We start from the raw sequence: 20,492 nt of genomic DNA, 5'->3' as shown, positions 1-20,492 counted from the left end.
TTCTGGAGGGCTTTGCCATTCACTCTTCAACACTGGGTAGGCCAGGTATCGCCGGGTAACGCCCTAGAGATGGTCGACCTCGTGGAGCGTTTTGAGTTCACTAAAAATATACAAGGGGGTTCTTTTGGGAGGGGGCCGGTTAAAGTCAGGAAAGCCCCGCCTTCGACCCGATGGCCGGTTCCAGCAAAGCCTGCTCGGGATGTGCCCGTAGACCCGGCTCCCATTATCTGCTGGCGGTGCCAGGAACCGGGTCACATAAGAGCTGACTGTCCCCGTCAAGACGAACCCATGGACACCAACTATGGCTATCGGCAGTCATTGTATGCCAGGAGACTCTGTGCAGCCGGTACCCTTGAGACCTTAGACACAAGCCACCTGTGCCAAGTGAAGGTGGGAGATACTTTGGTGGTGGCGCTGCTGGACTCAGGGAGCCTGGTGACCCTAGTTAGCGCTGCCCTGGTGCTGCCCCACGGGTCGAAAGGTGGGGGTGGTATGTATTCATTGGGATTATCCCACCGCCCAAGTGACCTTGTCCACGGTGGCCGGCAAGTGGACTCACGAGGTGGCCGTAGCCACCACCCTCCCACACGAACTAGTAATAAGGAGAGACTTCCCCGGTTTCCCGTCCCTGTGGCCAGAGGTTAAATGTGATGATACACACAGGTCAGGGGTAGCCCCACCAGAGTGGCCCTGCTCAGGGGGGAACCCATAGCCCTGGGAACCTGAGGCCGAAGGGCCCACAGTGGGGGTATCCACCTCTGAGGAGGAGGAGACAACCCCACTAAATGTGATGGTGGGAGACGTGGAGGAGTTGCCACCAGGACCGGAGTTGGCAGACCTCAACATCACTGGTGAAAATGTTGGTACTGCACAGCACCGGGATCCCACCCTGATTTGGGCCTGGGAAAATGTGGTGATAGTAGAGGGTGAGCCGCAACAACCGGGGGCGGAATCTATGTTTCCCCGGTTTGTCGTTCACCAAGAATTGCTATAAAAAATCAGTTACAGGGAAATCAGTTACGGGGGGAGCAAATTGAACAGTTGGTGGTGCCCAAGCCTTACCGTAAGATCGTATTAGAATTAGCCCACCAACATGTTCTTGGGGGTCACCTGGGCCAGCAGAAAACACAGGACCGAGTTCTACAGCGGTTTTACTGGTCCAGTGTGTTTAAAGAGGTGGCACAGTATTGTGAGTCTTGCCCAACTTGCCAGATTACTAGCCCTCAGCCCCATTTCTGTAGTCCCTTGGTAGGCCCCATCCCGAAGTCCACTAGGGGTCACCAACACATCCTGGTAATCTTGGATTATGCCACGCGGTACCCCGAGGCGGTGCCACTTCGTTATACGTCGGCTAAGTTAATAGCCCGGGAGTTAATGGAGATGTTCTCCTGAGTGGGGCTCCCTAAAGAGGTATTGACTGACCAGGGGACCCCGTTTATGTCCAAGGTCATGAGGGAGCTATGTAAATTGTTCTGCATAAAACAGCTGCGGACGTCCGTGTATCACCCGCAGACAGACGGCCTCGTAGAAAGGTTCAACCAGACTCTTAAAAATATGTTAAAACGGGTGGTATCTAAGGATGGGAAGGATTGGGATCTTCTGTTGCCCTATCTTATGTTCGCGGTGCGAGAAGTCCCCCAGGCGTCGACGGGGTTCTCGCCCTTCAAACTGTTGTATGGTCGGCATCCGTGAGGTCTGCTGGACATAGCTAAAGAGGCGTGGGAAGAACAACCTACTCCCCATAAGAGCCTGATTGAGTATGTCACCCAGATGCAGGAACGGATGGAGACAGTGCTGCCACTGGTAAGGGAACATATGGAAGCCGCCCAGCGTGCCCAAGGGGGGGGGGGGGGGGGGTATATAATCTCCAGGCTCGGGTGCGGAACTTTAACCCTTGAGACCGGGTTCTGGTACTGGTCCCTACAGTCGACAGTAAATTCTTGGCTAGGTGGCAGGGTCCATACGAAATACTTGAGAAAATGGGAACAGTGACCTACAAGGTACACCAGCCCGGACTGAGGAGGCCGGAGCAGGTGTACCATGTGAATTTATTAAACCCCTGGCGAGATAGGGAGACGAGTCTGGATGGCCATCCTCGGCCAGGATTTTTAGGGTTAGAGTGTCCAGTTCCCCGGTCTAACTCGGCGGAAGCTGTTGCCACGATAAAGGTTAGTAACAATCTGTCTTCTAAACAGGCTCAAGAGGTCAAGGAGTTCGTTAGCAGGAACACGGATGTGTTCTCGGACCTTCCGGGACTCACCTCTGTCATTTGCCATGACATTGTCACGGAACCTCGGGTCATTGTCCGGTTGAGACCCTATCGGGTACCCGCCGACCAGCCATTTCAGAAGAGGTGCAATGGATGTTACAATTAGATGTCATCTAGGAGTCGAAAAGCAAGTGGGCTAGTCCAATAGTCTTGGTGCCCAAGCCGGACGGGACCCTACACTTCTGTAACGACTTCTGCAGACTAAATGAAGAAAAAACGGCTTTTGTTACACCGCAAGGCCTGTATCAGTATAACGTATTACCCTTTGGTCTGCATGGAGCCCCCGCCACTTTCTAAAGGTTAATGGATATTGTCCTGCGACCCCATCGTCAGTACGCCTCGGCATACTTGGACGATATCCTCGTCCACAGTACCGACTGGGAGAGTAATTTACCTAAGGTGCAGGCTGTAGTGGACTCCATTAGGAAGGCAGGCTTAACCGCGAATCCGAAAAAATGCGCAGTAGGGTTAGAGGAGGCCAAGTTCCTGGGATATGTAATTGGTCGCAGAGTTATAAAACCTCAGGTACACAAAATTGAGGCAATCAGAAATTGGCCCAGGCCCGTCACTACTCGGCAGGTAAAATCATTCCTGGGAATTGTAGGATATTACATGAGGTTTGTGCCCCACTTTGCCACTATAGCTGCGCCACTGACAGGGTTATTAAAAGGGAGTAAGTCAGGGACAGTCTGCTGGAATGAACAGGCGGAAAAGGCTTTCTCCTCCTTGAAGTCTGCCCTGTGTGGGTCCCCGGTTTTGGTAACCCCCGATATCAAGAAGGAGTTCATAGTTCAGACCGACGCCTCTGAGGTTGGCCTTGGGACTGTACTGTCTCAGGAAGTCAACAGGGAGGAGCATGCTGTTGTCTTTCTCAGCCGTAAACTCACCCCAGCCGAGACCAGGTATAGTATAGTGGAGAGAGAGTGCTTCGCCATCAAATGGGCACTCGAGGCTCTCCGTTACTATCTGTTGGGCAGAAGCTTCCGCCTGGTGACTGATCACTCCCCTCTTAAGTGGATGAGCCAGGCCAAAGAGAGGAATGCCCGAGTCACCAGGTGGTTTCTGTCTCTACAGAATTACAAATTTATAGTGGAGCACAAAGCTGGCCGATTACTGAGGAATGCGGACACCCTCTCCTGTTTTTCGTGTGTCCACCCCCTCAGGGTTGAACAAAGGGGGGGGTATGTGGTAAGGAGCAGGGTTCCGTGATGGATGGCAGATACGTGTCACCGAAGTTCCTGGCCTCGGTGAGGTAAGAGTCGGATTTTGTGTGTTAACAGCAGAAGCTGTTGACACCTTTAATACTTAGTATGGCTGCAAAGCCAATCCGGGCCGGCTTTTATTGGGAGTAGGTAAAGAGTTGGGCGGGTGCCTACTCCCCACATTCCAGAACCAGGTTTTGGAGCTGGGATTTAAATTCCCAGGCAGCAACCTCAGCTGGGAGGAGAAGGAAGGAAAATCACTGTGGTCTGAGTGTTTTTTGCAGTGTGTGGAGCTGAGGCCTGGACCCCGACACAGGCGTACAGAGCGCCCAGCATCCTGTAAGGAAACTTTATGTGGCTGTGCGATCGGCCAGCACAGGGCTCATTCCAGTAAAGGAGCCAGGTGAAGCTCTCTGTTATTTTGTGTGTGAACTAACACCAAGTGACTGTTCTGCTTTTTTCAGTTTGAGCAAATGTGAATATGGAGTATGATTTCATTCCTGCCATTTGCTCCAGGGGTGGCAGAGGGAATCAAACTCCCCAGGGGGGCCCTGCTTCAAAGCACAGCCAGATAGCAGAAAACTCCTAGCAGGACACATTTGGTTACATTTCACACCTCCATTCCGACAGCACGGATCCTGCATGAAAACTTCTCTGCAGGGGGTCTAAGTCATTCCTCAGAACAAAAGCAACTATCAGACATCATGGAACCGGCGATTTCATAAGGAATTATGAATCGCCCGTCCATCACAGGCCTAAACCAGATATATATTTGCGACTCTGTGGCCAAGATGGACAGGCTCCTGCTTGTAGTTGTGTGGTAGGATGCCAGGGAGGGGAGATACGGAGATCTCCCCACAGAAACCTAATAACGGTGCCATGTGTGGACTCTATCTGTAGCCGGAACCCAGGCGGACTCGTTGGTCCCAGAACCATCTCCCTATGACCTTCTGGTCTGGAGCTATGGGCCCTAATGGGTTTTGTGGGTCGTTTGGCTGCTAGGACCAGGAGGACGGGGGAATCCCTCCCAGAGGCAGGGAGGGGCGGGCTGACTACAGGTGAAAAGACTCATACAGGCAGAGTCCAGCGTCTTCTCTCAGAAGGCGGGGTCACGATGAGCATCGTGTTTGGAGGGACCTTTAACACTGCTGACATCACTGCCTCCCATGTGATGACAGCCAAGGATTACAGGAACCATTATTCATCAACCATCCATCTGGTAAACTGACTTTTTGCTCTGTTTAATCCGGTTTGTACAATACCACCTGTATTCTGCACATCGGACCACTGTATATATTCTCTTGTGCTGTCCTGTATCTCTATCATGAATCCCCACGTCCGTGTTTCCGCATAGTTATACGCTACCGCGGGTTGGTTTCTCACCCTATAAAATCCCGTTAGCAGACCAGGCTTATATCAAACGAGAAACTGGTAGCAGTCTACACGGACTGAGAAAGCGCTGTTTCACTGGGGCAGTGAAAAGGCTCTCTTAGCTTGTCAGGGTTGTGACGAGTGTCTCTAACCCTCTGCCTCTCTGTGCCCGCATGGACAGGAGGCAACTGTGTAAACTGTACTAAGCTTACCTTACCTGCTCCTCCGGGAGGGCGTAACATCACGTCTTGGTAACCAGTGACTATACCGTATCTCGTGAGCTCGACGTGAGGTGCGGTATTCATCACAGGGGGTCTCAAGCCCTTCCTCCTGTTCTTACTCACCACACAGTGTGGAAGAGTCAGAATAGAGAAGTAGTCGATGATGTCTGCCCTTCAAAGTCTACTGGACTGATAAAGACAACTTGTACAGCGACTGCTCAATCACCACTCTGTTCTAATTCTTCCTCACTGTAGTAGTGCAGTGAGCAGGAACAGGGTTCTCAAAACTGTTCTAATTATTGGTGGGGGTCCTAGTGGTGGGAACCCAGCAATCATATACAAGTGACATTGTGGGAAAACCCTTTTAGCATAACAATTATAAGTCACATCTTTTTTGAGAAAGTACTTAGGGGGAGATTTATCAAACTGGAGTAAAGTAGAACTGGCTCAGTTACCAATCAGATTCCACCTTTCATTTGTCAGAGCTCCTTTCGAAAATGAAAGGTGGTTGCTATGGGCAACTTAACCAGTTCTACTTTAAACCAGTTTGATAAATCCCCCCCTTAGTACTGGAGAGTGGGATAAAACTTTTTGGAATAAGGATACTCGCCTCACTGATCTAATCCAACGCAAACTGGAACTGACCGAGCAGGCATCTCTGCCATTTCCTGTGGGTCAAGACGGGACCAGGAAGAACAGACCAGTGGGGATCCAGTAAGCATCAGAACGGCAATGTTGGGAGATAAGTGAGGTATTACTTCTTGTCATGGAACCATGAACCAGACGTGCAACAGAGATAAGTGGAAATAAGAAGGCTTTATTGAAAAGCAAGCTGTAAGCAAAAGTCCAAACGGATGGCTAAACCGAAGCAGGGTCTTGCGTAGACAGAGGTCAGGAACCAGAAGGGTAGTCAGACGAAGCCTGGATCAGGAACCAGCAGGGTAGTCAGACGAAGCCAGGATCAGGAACCAGCAGGGTAGTCAGACGAAGCCAGGATCAGGAACCAACGGGGTAGTCAGACGAGGCCAGGATCAGGAACCAGAAGCAGCAGCAGTCTTAGAAGCATGTGAACACAGGAGGACCAAGCAAGGAACTGAAGCCACAGACCTCCTATATATATGAGCTAGGCATCCAGCTCCTCCCAGTGGGAAGGAGAAGCCGCAGGGTGGGAGGCTACAAGAAACCCAGAAACCAAGATGGCCGCCAGCACATGTCAAACGAAGGAGAACAGTGAGAAGGTAAGACCATGACAGTACCTCCCCCTCAAGGGCCCCTACTCCGCGGAGTAAGGAACGGTTTCTGAGGGAAGCGTGCGTGGAAGGCTCGGAGCAAAGCAGGAGCATGGACATCTGCGGAGGGAACCCAGGACCATAACCGCTCCAATGGACCAAAAACTGCAACCGACCGCGGACCAGGCGTGAGTCCAGGATATTGCTCACTTCATATTCCTCACGATTGCCCACTTGGACCGTACGGGGCCGAGGAACCGAGGAAGTGAAACGATTACACACCAATGGCTTCAACAGGGAGACATGAAACACGTTGGAGATCCGCATGCCAGGAGGAAGCGCAAGGGCATAGGCTACCGGGTTTACCCTGCGAAGCACTCGGAAGGGACCAACAAAGCGAGGCGCCAGCTTGGGAGTGGGCACTCGAAGGTTGAGGTTGCGGGTGGACAACCATACACGGTCTCCGACCTGGTAGGAAGGAGCGGGCGCTCGTCTGCGATCAGCCTGGAGTTTCTGGCGCTGCGCAGAGACCTCAAGGGACCTCTGGATCTGTACCCAAGAAGCACGTAGGACGGAAAGGTGATCCTCCACAGCCGGAATATCCTGGGGAGAGAATACCTCCGGTAACACGGCAGGTTGGAACCCATAATTGGCCATGAAGGGAGACGTCCCAGAGGAAGAGTTCACCGCCGTGTTCCTGGCAAACTCAGCCCAAGGCAGGAGGTCAACCCAATTGTCTTGGTGATCGGAGACATAGCAACGAAGGAATTGCTCCAAGGCCTGATTGGATCGTTCTGTGGCCCCATTGGACTGAGGGTGGTAGGCCGAGGAGAAAGAGAGATGAATCCCCAACTGGGAGCAAAAGGCACGCCAGAACCTGGACACAAACTGACTCCCCCGATCCGACACAATCTCCTTGGGCAAACCGTGCAACCGGAAGACCTCCCTGGCGAAAATCGTGGCCAACTCTTGTGCAGAGGGTAACTTCTTGAGAGGAACACAGTGGCACATTTTGGAAAACCGATCCACAATCATGAGAATGACCGTATGGCCTCGGGATGCAGGGAGGTCCACAATGAAATCCATCCCCAGGTATGACCATGGGCGCTCCCCGGTGGCTATGGGTTGCAAAAGGCCCAACGGAAGGTGCCGAGGGGACTTACTCTGGGCACAAACGGAGCATGCCGCTACATATGCGGCAATGTCGGAACGTAGAGAAGGCCACCAGAACAGACGTGAAACAGCCCAGGACAGCTGATTCTTTCCAGGATGCCCCGCGGCCTTGGAGTTATGGTAGGTTCGCAACAACCGAGTACGCAACTCCTCAGGCACAAAACACCTGCCGTTGGGTCTCCCAGAGGGAGCACCAGATTGAGCCGCCAAAATCTGCTCACCCAGGGGAGAGGTCAGGCTGGTGCGAATGGCGGCCAGGATCTGATTCGGAGGTAAGACCGAAGTCGGAATCGACTCCTCCCCGGACAGCTCGGAGTACTGCCGTGATAAGGCATCCGCTCTGATGTTCTTGGAACCGGGTAGGTAGGAGACCACGTAATTAAAACGTTACAAGAACAGAGCCCATCTGGCCTGACGTGGTGTCAATCTCTTGGCCTCAGAAAGGTAGGTCAGATTCTTGTGGTTCGTCAGGATGAGAACTGGAACCACCGAACCCTCGAGCAAGTGCCTCCATTCTTTAAGGGCCTGCACGATGGCCAATAACTCCCTGTCACCAATCTGATAGTTGCACTCCGCGGAAGACAGTTTCCGGGAGTAAAACCCACAGGGAAGCAGAGGACCCTCGGGTGTTCTACGCTGAGACAGGAGGGCGCCTACTCCCGTCTCAGACGCGTCCACCTCGAGGACAAAGGGCAACCCAGGGTTGGGATGCGACAGAATCGGAGCCGACACAAAGGCGGACTTTAGAGCCTCAAAAGCTCGGATGGCCTCGAGCGGCCAGACCTGGAAATTACTGCCCTTCCTGGTCAGATCCGTGAGAGGCTTGGCTAGCATAGAAAAGTCCCTGATGAACTTCCGATAATAATTGGCGAAGCCCAAAAAGCGCTGCAGGGCACGGAGACCACTGGGCTGGGGCCACTGTAAGACAGCCGAAACCTTCTCAGGATCCATGGAGAACCCCTCAGCGGAAATGATGTAACCTAAGACGGTTACCTGGGATCGGTGAAACTCGCATTTCTCAAGCTTACCGAACAGCCTGTTCTCTCGTAACCGTTGCAACACTCGTCTGACATCCAAAATGTGGGCCTCCATGGATTCAGAATATACCAAGATGTCATCCAAATAGACCACCACACACTGCTGCAACAGGTCACGGAAAACATCGTTGATGAATTCCTGGAAGACTGCGGGCGCATTGCACAACCCAAAGGGCATAACCAAGGATTCATAATGACCGGTCCTGGTGTTAAACGCGGTCTTCCACTCATCGCCCGCCTTGATCCTTACCAGGTTATATGCCGCCCTCAGGTCGAGTTTGGTAAAGACCGTGGCCCCTTTGAGGCGATCGAACAGCTCGGAAATCAAGGGTATCGGGTAAGCGTTCTTGATCGTGATGCGATTGAGACCCCTGTAATCGATACAAGGCCTCAACTCACCCCCCTTCTTTTTCACAAAGAAAAATCCAGCCCCTGCCGGGGACGAGGATTTGCGAATGTGTCCGCGTGAAAGCGCCTCCCTCACGTACTCCTCCATGGCCTCATTCTCCGCTACCGACAGTGGGTAGACTTTGCCACGAGGAGGAACGGCACCAGATTGTAACTCTATGGCACAATCGTATGGGCGGTGCGGAGGTAGGGCAACCGCGCGCACCTTATCGAATACATCCCGGTACTCTTCGTATTCAGGAGGCAACAGATAGTCCGAGGAAGTACACAGCAACTTGACAGGCCCATGGATGCAACTAGCCCCACACTGCGGTGACCACGAGAGGATCTCGGCCGATCTCCAATCGAAAGTCGGATTATGCTTCTGGAGCCAGGGGTACCCCAAGACCACCGAGTAGTGTGGAGACAAAATCACCTGGAGACAGACCGACTCTCTGTGAACGGCACCAATGGCTATCCCCACTGGAAGGGTCTCATGAGTCACGTGTGGCAGCAGAAGGGGTCTGCCGTCTATCGCCTCAAGAGCCAGTGGGGAACCTCGAGGCTGCAGAGGAATGGAATTGGCGGCAGCGAACACACTATCAATGAACAAACCACCAGCACCAGAGTCCACCAACGCCTGGGTCGTCACCGAGCCCCCGACCCAGGAGAGGACAACAGTGATCAGTGGTTTGTCAACACGGGAAACCGGGGACGAGGAGACTCCACCCAAGATCTGCCCCCGACAGGATCTCAGGTGCGAGCGTTTCCCGGGCGGTTCGGACATGCCAACCGAAAATGCCCACCGAGACCACAGTACATGCATCGGCCCTCGCGTCTCCGGAGTACCCTCTCCCCCTCGGACAGGCGAGCAAACCCCAGCTGCATGGGTTCACCCCCAGACAAGTCATCCCCAGGAGGCATGGGAGGAGAGGGAGGCACGGGTGGGACAGCAAACGTAGGCGCCAATCTGTTAGAAGGCCTCCGCAGGCTCTCCTTAAAGGAAGGTCTCTCCCTGAGTCTGGTGTCAATCAAAATCAGGAAAGAAATAAGAGACTCGAGCTCCACTGGTAGGTCCTTAGCTGCAACCTCATCCTTCAAGGCATCCGAGAGACCATGAGAGAAAGCAGCGACCAGAGCCTCATTATTCCAGCCCACCTCTGCTGCCAGGGTACGAAACTCAATGGCGTATTCAGCTACGGATCGTGAACCCTGTCTGATGGACATAAGGAGCTTCGCAGCAGAGGCAGCACGAGCCGGCACATCGAATACCTTCCGAAGAGAAGCAACAAAACCGGAAAACTCGGCAACCACCGGATTGTTGTTCTCCCATAAAGGGCTGGCCCAGGCCAAGGCCTTGTCCGAGAGCAGCGAGATCAAGAAGCCCACCTTTGATCTCTCAGTAGGAAAGGCATGTGGCAGCAACTCGAAATAAATGCCCACCTGGTTAAGGAAACCTCGGCACTGAGTTGGCTCTCCCCCAAAGCGCTGTAGAAGGGGGGCAGAACCGGTCATACCCCGAGACACCGCAGGCGCAGCAACAGGTGTCGGGGTAGACTCTGGCGCAACAACCGGAGCGTCAGTAGGAGCGGGCCCAGGAGCGACAACCGACCCATCGGCAACGGAAGCGAAATGAGCCGTGCGTTCAAGCAGGGTTTGCAACGCCACAGCGAACCGACCCAACAGGTGATCCTGCTGATCAAGTCTGGCAACCAGCGTAGGTAGCGAGGATGGCCCTGTACCGTCAAAATTCATGGCTTGGTCCTAATGTCATGGAACCATGAACCAGACGTGCAACAGAGATAAGTGGAAATAAGAAGGCTTTATTGAAAAGCAAGCTGTAAGCAAAAGTCCAAACGGATGGCTAAACCGAAGCAGGGTCTTGCGTAGACAGAGGTCAGGAACCAGAAGGGTAGTCAGACGAAGCCTGGATCAGGAACCAGCAGGGTAGTCAGACGAAGCCAGGATCAGGAACCAGCAGGGTAGTCAGACGAAGCCAGGATCAGGAACCAACGGGGTAGTCAGACGAGGCCAGGATCAGGAACCAGAAGCAGCAGCAGTCTTAGAAGCATGTGAACACAGGAGGACCAAGCAAGGAACTGAAGCCACAGACCTCCTATATATATGAGCTAGGCATCCAGCTCCTCCCAGTGGGAAGGAGAAGCCGCAGGGTGGGAGGCTACAAGAAACCCAGAAACCAAGATGGCCGCCAGCACATGTCAAACGAAGGAGAACAGTGAGAAGGTAAGACCATGACACTTCTGTATATATTGTAAGGGATTGTTTACTTTCAGGGTGTCTCAATCACAGATTTCTCGCAGATAACCGGATTGAAGTCCAAACAATGCTTTATTTTCTAGCACTTTAGCACAATACAGCAACCAAAATAACCCCTGACCGTCTAGGAACTACCTAATACTGAATTCATTCCCTGACTCACCTCTATAGAACACAGTACACACACACGTGATCATATGTAGCTTTCTCAGCCCAAACAGTCCAGCAGCCTCCAGGCTGTGACTACAACAACATCAGTACCTTTGGGGGATTGTGGCCTAGAAGTCCGCCTGACTCTGGCCATGCAACCCTCTCTCCGCAGGCGTTGCTAGGTCCCCCAAACTCAGCCTTTCTCTTTCACTCTCAGGCCTTCTCAGCCTTTCCTTCCCCATGACTAACACACAGAGGGTTGGTTTTATGCCTCCTTGATTAGAGCAGGCCTCATCTGTGATCACCTCAGGTGAAAGGGAATACCTGTGCCGGAAGGGTATGGACTGGCAGATTCCACCACCAACCCTATCTGCCAATCCAAGTATAATCCAGCCCAGAAGAAAATGTATACAAAACTGTCTCAGCAAACTATACTTTGCTGAGACCACTGCAGCTTTCCGGATTTTAGTTATCTCACCCAGCTGAGGTATCTGGGTGGGATACACACGTCTTCCCGCATTGTCCACATTACCACAATATATATACACAGAATTTACCCATTCTGCCCCTTTTCTAACTCATTTAAAGGACTTGTAAGAAGCTCAAGAAGGGTATCAACAACATTCAAATAAAACCTGCAGACAAGAATACTATGCAACTTTTTTCTGGACGTGTACAACCCCTTTACTAACCAAAATTGTTATATCTGATATTTTGAATCCCATTTACGTCCCTGAATTGTTTTTGTTTTTATCCATATAACATATAATTAGTGATGCTTTAAAGCACTGGTCCCCAACCAGTGACTCAGGAGCTACACATATGGCTCACGACCCCCTGTGTGGCTCGCCAAGGCAGTCCTAACTGGAAATTGATATTGTTGGAGACCTATCCTAGATTTACCACCAAACAGTGGAAAATTGAATGGTATAATACTAGTGTAAATTTCACACTGAAATATTTATCAGCAAATATTTGCAATTTCATGTTTTTTGTTTCTCCACATTTAAAATTTCTCTCTTCTATTTTTGAATTGGCTGTTCTCCCGACCATTACTGAAAGTTGAATGTGGCTCACAACATACAAAAGGTTTGGAACCTCCGCTTTATAGGGAACCTGTCACGTTGAACAGGGTGTTTGAGCTGAAGACAAAATGTGATAGAGCAGAAGGAGCTGGGCAGATTGATATAGAGTTTTATTGAAAAAGATTCTGTAAAACTTGTATTTCATTAATTAAATTCCTTCTGATTCCAGGCTTTAAAGTCTAGGAGGCGGTCCTATTGGTGATTGACAGCCTTCCCTCTATGACTCTGCATACAGAGGTAGCTGTCAATCACTGATAGGACGCCTCCTGGATTTCGAAGCCCATAACGAGCACGAATTTAAATTAATGCAATACAAGTTATACTGAATTTTTTTCTATAAAACTATATATTAATCTGCTCAGCTCCTCCCGCTCTATCAGATGTTGCCTGCAGATTACACTGCATTTTAATGGTGACCCTTTAAAGGCTTCTCCAGCTTTACATCATTTTTTACTTATGCCCCTGTGCTCCACCTATCGTAACAACTCCACTCACCTGCTCCCTGCCACATGGTTGCAGCACCAAGGCTCGGTTTAGCAATGCTTCCGTTCCCCGGCCTATTATATTAGGTGGAGCACCTTCAGGGGCATAGATAAAAAATTATGTGAAGTTGGGCAATGCCTTTATGAAAATGTTAGATTTGAGTACCTTTCCATCTGGCACTGTTATATTAGCTGCTGGTGAGGACTCCGTTGTTGACGTTGATGGAAACATATGGAAGCTGGCATCTCTTGGTGACCGCACTATTTCATTCTGCCGGTAAAGTCTATGGTGGCGTAACTTTGACACCCAAGCATCAAAAATATCCTGAGATTTCACCTATAGAGAAAATATGCTGTTATGGTTGAAGGGTAGAAAGTGTTCTGTTGATACTGTATATATTGTATAAAATCATTAGTTTTGAGCAAATGGAAGTCCACAAGAAAATTTAATTCACGGCGAAGTCGAATTTCCTTGTGCTTCATGGTAACGAATTGCTTTTTCCGGAATGTGGGTGAAAAACAAAAAACAAAAAAAATCATACTTACCTTATCCGTTTGAGTGCAAATCGGGGCACCGCCATCTTGATTGAAGATCCCGCGCGGAATCCTGTATGCGGTGACGTATGACATCACCACGCTGGCCGACGTCATGACGTTATCACAGGCCACGCAAGATTTCGCGCTAGATCTTCAATTAAGATGGCGGTGGCCGGCTCTGCGTGATCAAATGGATAAGGTAAGCATGATTTAATAAAAAAAAATTTTTCTTCACTGTAATATTAATGTCAAATGCTGCGATCAGCTATGAACGCAGCATCTGAGGGGTACAATGACGGGAGGTGGCACAATCGCTGCTTCCTATCATTCCACCCACTACTTACAAAGAAATGCGCTTTGTGACGAAGTAATTTGTCATGAAGCAATTTTTTTATTTTTTTATTCGGCGAAGCAGCCGAATCGAATTTTCCAATACTTCGCTCATCTCTAAACATCATCTTTAAGGTGATGATTTCTGAACATTGCTATTAAGCCTTTAGACAGTGGTATAAGTCAGGAAGATTTCCCATTGCCTCTGATAAAAGGCTCCAATGCAATAGACATATAATAGTAGTTGCACACATTGCCCATAAAATCCCAAAGTAAAGTAATGTTCACCACCATGTTTTTTGCTGTGGCCCTTTATACAAGAAAATGGAGTCTGAATACAGATTTCTACAACCCCTACTGTGTTAAATACTAGCTGTATAAAACTACTTGCAGTTAGCTCCCCCTAGTGGTGACTGCATACTGCCAAAATTGTATTATTTATCAAGTTGGAAAAACTGATCTTTTCTATGCCATATTTGCCAACAGTCCCGAATTTGCAGGCACTGCCCCTAATTTTCAGAAGCAGTTCTGTCAAAGTTGGTCATCCTGGACCAAAGCCAGAGGGGCTTATTTAAGCCCCACCTATAAGTGTGCGGTCTTGGTGTGTTTGGGTGTGTTCCCGGGGCAGGGTTTACATACCCAAATTTACCAACCACAAAGTTGGTAGATATGCTATCAAGATATAGCTTTACAATTTGGCCCTATGATTTCTCTATACATCCCTGACTGTCCCATTAAATGGCATCTGTCAGCAGTTTTGTACCTATGACACTGGCTGACCTGTTACATGAGCGCTTGGCAGGTGAAGGCATCTGTGTTAGTCCCATGTTCATATGTGTCTGCATTGCTGAGAAAAATGATGTTTTATTATATGCAAATGAGTCTCTAGGAGCAACGGGGGCGTTGCTATTACACCTAGAGGCTCTGCTCTCTCTGCAACTTCTGTGCCCTCTGCACTCTGGTTGACAGGTCCAGGTAGTGAAAACACCATCACGCCTGTCAATCAAAGTGCAGAGGGCATAGAAAGAGCAGAGCCTCTAGGTGCAACTGCAACACCCCTGTTGCTCCTAGAGGCTCATTTGAATATATTAAAACATCATTTTTCTCAGCAGTGTGGGCACATATGAACATGGGACCGACACAGATGTCTTCAGCTGCCAAGTGCACATGTAACAGTTCAAAACTGCCAACAGATGTCCTTTAATGGAACAGTTAGGGATGTATAAAGAAATCATAGGGCCAAATTGTAAAGCTATATCTTTACCTTTATCATCTGGTGCTCGCTTATTTTATTATTATATTCCTAGAGAACCCCATTAAATTAGAGACCGGTCAATGTAAAACAAACCTTAAGATGATAAATGTTCTCCTCAGTGTCCAGATCTATCCTCTGAGCCTTTTTCTTGATAGACATGACTGACAGCCCAACATCAATACTGCCATGAACTTTCCCTTTCTGAGTCTGGAAATAATGACAGGACATTGAGATAATACCAAACATGTCATAAGAGTGAAAATATCACACTGCACAAAACCCTTCGTCCACATTGGACGGTGCCGACTGCCATTCTCATCCTGAGCCTGATGACTGGAGCTGAGAAAAAAAGATTCTAAAGAATCAAATTGGTCTCAAAACTCCCAAAACTTCAGATTCATAGACAACTTTTGGGGTTATCCAGTGTCGGACTGGGGAACCTAGGGCCCACCAGTAAAATTTATTTTGGGGGCCCAGCATATGAATACATTCAAATATAATAAATAATCTAACAAGTTTTTTATATGAACATAGGCTGTTTGAGGTGCTGTACATTGAATATATGTATGTAGTGCAGTAAGCCTGTTGTGCTTTGTACCACATGTGCAGGGGGTGGGAGACTAGGGGCCCACCTTGCTCAGGATTCCCCTGTACCCCTGTGGGCCAGTCCAAGCCTGGGGTTATCTGATTCGGGTAGAATGTATAACCCAAAATTCGCCAGAATTGGACTTGGAATCGGAAAATAATTACTAGAAATTCACTCCTCTCTAGTGATGACCTATCCTAAGAATCGGTCATCAATATTTTAAAAAGGTTTTTCTGTATAAATGATTTTTTAACAACTTCCCGCAGCACGGCCCCTGAAACAGAAGATTTATACTTACCTGCTCCACACCGCTCCGGTCGTCCACGCTGCCTCCGCTCTCTCCATCTTCCAGTCCCGGCCTCTGACCGACGACGGTCACATGTACCGCTCCAACCAGAGCTGCTGCATGTGGCCACGTCACTGCTGAAGCCAGTCATTGGCTGGAGTGGTGCATGTGACCATGTCCATAGCCAGCCGGATGTAACAGTGCGGGGACCAGAAGATGGAGATAGCAGAGGCAGCACAGAGGATCGGAGCAGGTAAGTATGAATCTTCTGTTTCAGGGGCCATGCTGCAGAAACTGGTAAAAAAAATTATAATTTTTACCGGAAAACCCCTTTAAGTCCAGAAAAGGACATTGAACAACCATGTGTTACCATTCTTCTTGTTCATGGGCCATGCTCCTACATAGTGAGACGGGGCACACCATATTGAAAAGGGGTATGATTATGGACAGCTGTCTCTTTATTCGTGCATTTCAAGGAGGAATAACAGAGGAACAGCACATCATAGCGTTTAAGAACAGAAGCTCTAGGATCCTTATTTCCCAGGGAATGCAAATATTCAGATATATCAGAACAGCTACTAGATCCATTCAAATATACACTATTTGCACATATTTACCACCCACAGGGAGCTGCTATATATTTGCGCTTGTCAGTTTTGCACATTTGCACCGGCCCTTTTATTTCCCTTTAACAGTAGGCTCTCCTACTACCTTTAGGCTACACGACTGTTTTGTGTTTTGCAGTCCGCAAATCGTCGGACAATAATAGGACAGGTTATATTTTTTTGGCGGACCACGGAGCAACGGATGCGGACAGCAAACGGAGTGCTGTCCGCATCTTTTGCGGCCCCGTTGAAGTGCAAAACTGCGGCTCGGATGCGGACCAAAACAACGGCCGTGTGCATGAGGCCTTATTCTGTGCATTTTAGACTTTGTCATCAGGTATCTTGTCTGTTGGAGCTATGGAGGGATAACCAGACTTTCCCCGCAGCACAGAGAACTTCAGCTTCAAAGCTTTTTTCTTTAAGTTTCGGTAAAGTAAGCTTTCTGCCTGTTGCTAATCCAACTGCCTCTTGTGGATTCATTAATGACACCAAAGAGTTTGACTAAGGCCTCATGCACACGGACGTTTTTTTTCACGGTCCGCAAAACGGGGTTCCGTTGGTCCGTGATCCGTGACCGTTTTTCCGTCCGTTGGTCTTCCTTGATTTTTGGAGGATCCACGGACATGAAAAAAAAGTCATTTTGGTGTCCGCCTGGCCGTGCGGAGCCAAACGGATCCGTCCTGAATTACAATGCAAGTCAATGGGGACGGATCCGTTTGATGTTGACACAATATGGTGCCATTTCAAACGGATCCGTCCCCATTGACTTTCAATGTAAAGTCTGGAGTTCTGTTATACCATCGGATTGGAGTTTTCTCCAATCCGATGGTATATTTTAACTTGTAGCGTCCCCATCACCATGGGAACGCCTCTATGTTAGAATATACTGTCGGATATGAGCTACATCGTGAAACTCATTTCCGACAGTATATTCTAACACAGAGGCGTTCCCATGGTGATGGAGACGCTTCAGGTTAGAATATACAAAAAAACTGTGTACATGACTGTCCCCTGCTGCCTGGCAGGTGCTGCCAGGCAGCAGGGGGCAGACCCCCCCCCCCCTGTTTTTAACTCATTGGTGGCCAGTGGGCCCCCCCTCCCCTGTTGTTAACTCGTTGGTGGCCAGTGTGCGCACCCCCCTCCCTCCCTCCCTCTATTGTAATAATAGCATTGGGGCCAGTGTGCCCCCCCCCCCCCGATCATCGGTGGCAGCGGAGTAGAAGATTCATACTTACCTGGCTGCTGGCTGCTGCGATCTCTGTGTCCGGCCGGGAGCTCCTCCTACTGGTAAGTGACAGGTCTGTGCGGCGCATTGCTGTCACTTACCAGTAGGAGGAGCTCCCGGCCGGACGCAGACATCGCAGCAGCCAGCAGCCAGGTAAGTATGAAAATCTTCTACTCCGCTGCCACCGATGATCGGGGGGGGGGGGGGGGGGGGGTGTGCGCACACTGGCCCCAATGCTATTATTACAATAGAGGGAGGGAGGGGGGGGGGGGGGGTTGGGGGGGTGCGCACACTGGCCCCAATGTATTAAAACAATAGAGGGAGGGAGGGGGGGGGTTGGGGGGGCGCGCGCACACTGGCCCCAATGTATTAAAACAATAGAGGGAGGGAGGGAGGGGGGTGCGCACACTGGCCACCAACGAGTTAACAACAGGGGAGGGGGGGGCCGCACAATGATATTCAAACTGGGGAGGGGGGGGGTCTGCCCCCTGCTGCCTGGCAGCCCTGATCTCTTACAGGGGGATATGATAGTACAATTAACCCCTTCAGGTGCCGCACCTGATGGGGTTAATTGTACTATCATATCCCCCTGTAAGAGATCGGGTGCTGCCAGGCAGCAGGGGGCAGTCTTGTACACAGTTTGTAGTGTATTCTAACTAGAAGCGTCCCATCACCATGGGAACGCCTCTGTGTTAGAATATACTGTCGGATCTGAGTTTTCACGAAGTGAAAACTCAGCTCTGAAAAAGCTTTTATGCAGACGGATCTTCGGATCCGTCTGTATGAAACTAAAACCTACGGCCACGGATCACGGACACGGATGCCAATCTTGTGTGCATCCGTGTTCTTTCACGGACCCATTGACTTGAATGGGCCCGTGAACAGTTGGCCGTGAAAAAAATAGGACAGGTCATATTTTTTTCACGGCCAGGAAACACGGCTCACGGATGCGGCTGCCAAACGGTGCATTTTCCGATTTTTCCACGGACCCATTGAAAGTCAATGGGTCCGTGAAAAAAAACGGAAAACGGCACAACGGCCACGGATGCACACGACAGTATTTTTTTGCTTTCCGCAAAAACGGGTTTCGTTGTTCCGTGATCCGTGTCCGTTTTTGTTTCCGTGTGTCTTCCTTTATTTTTGGAGGATCTCCGGACATGAAGGAAAGTAAAAAAAAATGTAAGTCAAGTTTGCCATGCAAATGATAGGAAAAAAACGGACGCGGGTGACAATCTTGTGTGCCTCCGTGTTTTTTCATGGACCCATTGACTTTAATGGGTCCGCGAACCGTTGTCCGTGAAAAAAATAGGACAGGTCATATTTTTTTCACGGACTGGAAACACAGATCACGGACGCGGATGACAAACGGTGCATTAGCTGAGTTTTCCACGAACCCATTGAAAGTCAATGGGTCCGCAGAAAATCCCAGAAAACTGAACAACTGACATGGGACACAACAACGGTCGTGTGCATAAGGCCTAATGGTAATAAAATATTAAGAATTCAGCACCAAACATCATCTGAAGTACTTACATCAATGGGCGATTTGGAATATTTCAATATACCATTTTCTAAGACGAAAAATCTCTGTAAAAAATATATAAAAAGAAGTGACAAAAAAGCTACTTTGGAAATACACATACTGCACAGTGTACTTTTTATATGAGAGTTAAAGGGAATGTCTCATCAGAAAATGACCTGTACCTTAAATTATGTTTTTATAATAAACATATTTTTTGCATTTTTCGTGTCACTATATTTTCTTCAAAAATTCTAAAAACCTGCAGTTTTCACACTGGCCACTGAGTGTAATAAGAGGCCGGTGATCCCTGTTTTTTAGCGATCGCTTTTCAGCAGCCATCTCATTATCTTTACAGCAGGATTACAGCAAAAGGTATACTCTCTATATACAGTAGGTACCATAGGGTTCACCATTCACGATAGGTGATGGTCACGGCTTAACTTCCCCCCTCTCTGCACAATGAACTCTGCACACGTTTAGAGAACGATAGGCATATCCTATTGTGTCTATGGTCCCTGCGGCTGCTGTAAAGCTTATTCCATTGTTTCATTATCTGGTTTAAATTATTTAAAAAAAGAAATGAAACAAAGGTGACATGTCTCCGTTAATGACAAATACAGCAGTGCAGACAGGCAGATGCATATGGAAGAAAAGGAGGTGGATCCAGCGAGTAAAATCACATCTTCTTTATTGACAACTGTTCACATTAATAAACAGGCATCATGATCTGGCCTGACGCGTTTCAACCGTAACAACGCTCTATGAGTAAGGGCTCATTTATGCTGTCCGCAAAAATGTGGATCCATTTTTTTGCGGACAGTTCAGCATGTCCACAAAAATAACGGATTGCATTCCGCATTTTTGCGGACCCAAAGACTTCATCGGGGCCATGTCCTGATTTTCACTGACAAGTATAGGACATGTGTTATTTGTTTTGCGGAGACGTGGAACGGAAGAAAATGGGTACATGGAAGTGAATGGGTCCGCATCTAAGACGCAAAATTAGGGATCTGATGCGGGAAGCAACATATGGGCGTCTGAATGAGTCCTTAGACCGTTGTTACGGCTGAAAAGCGTCAGGCCAGATGACTACGTGCGTCTTTTAATGTGAACAGTTGTCAGTAAAGAAGATATGATTTTACTCCCTGGACTCACCTCCTTTTCTTCCAAGTTTCTCCAGGGTGTGGACATCTCCTTGGGAGCCGGACATCCACTACATGTGAGGCAGATGCATATGCCTGGGACATAAATTCAGCAGACTAT

General features: G+C 49.3%; 1 protein-coding gene across 4 annotated transcripts in view; it reads right to left on the bottom strand.

The window, feature by feature from the left end:
- Positions 1 to 20,492, bottom strand: part of OSBPL6 (oxysterol binding protein like 6) — a 273,275-nt gene that overhangs the window by 98,974 nt on the left and 153,809 nt on the right. For all 4 annotated transcript variants that reach the window (XM_044303514.1, XM_044303517.1, XM_044303515.1 and 1 more), the window contains 3 exons: positions 19,241 to 19,294; positions 15,099 to 15,212; positions 13,050 to 13,220 (listed from right to left, as the gene is read on the bottom strand). In XM_044303514.1, coding sequence (XP_044159449.1) covers positions 13,050 to 13,220; positions 15,099 to 15,212; positions 19,241 to 19,294 — 339 coding nt within the window. The remainder of the gene's footprint in view (positions 1 to 13,049; positions 13,221 to 15,098; positions 15,213 to 19,240; positions 19,295 to 20,492) is intronic.

Source organism: Bufo gargarizans, chromosome 8 (assembly GCF_014858855.1).
Source record: "Bufo gargarizans isolate SCDJY-AF-19 chromosome 8, ASM1485885v1, whole genome shotgun sequence".
NCBI lineage: Eukaryota > Metazoa > Chordata > Amphibia > Anura > Bufonidae > Bufo > Bufo gargarizans.
Note: the sequence above shows the minus strand (reverse complement) of the source record. Positions and strands in the feature narration are given on the sequence as shown.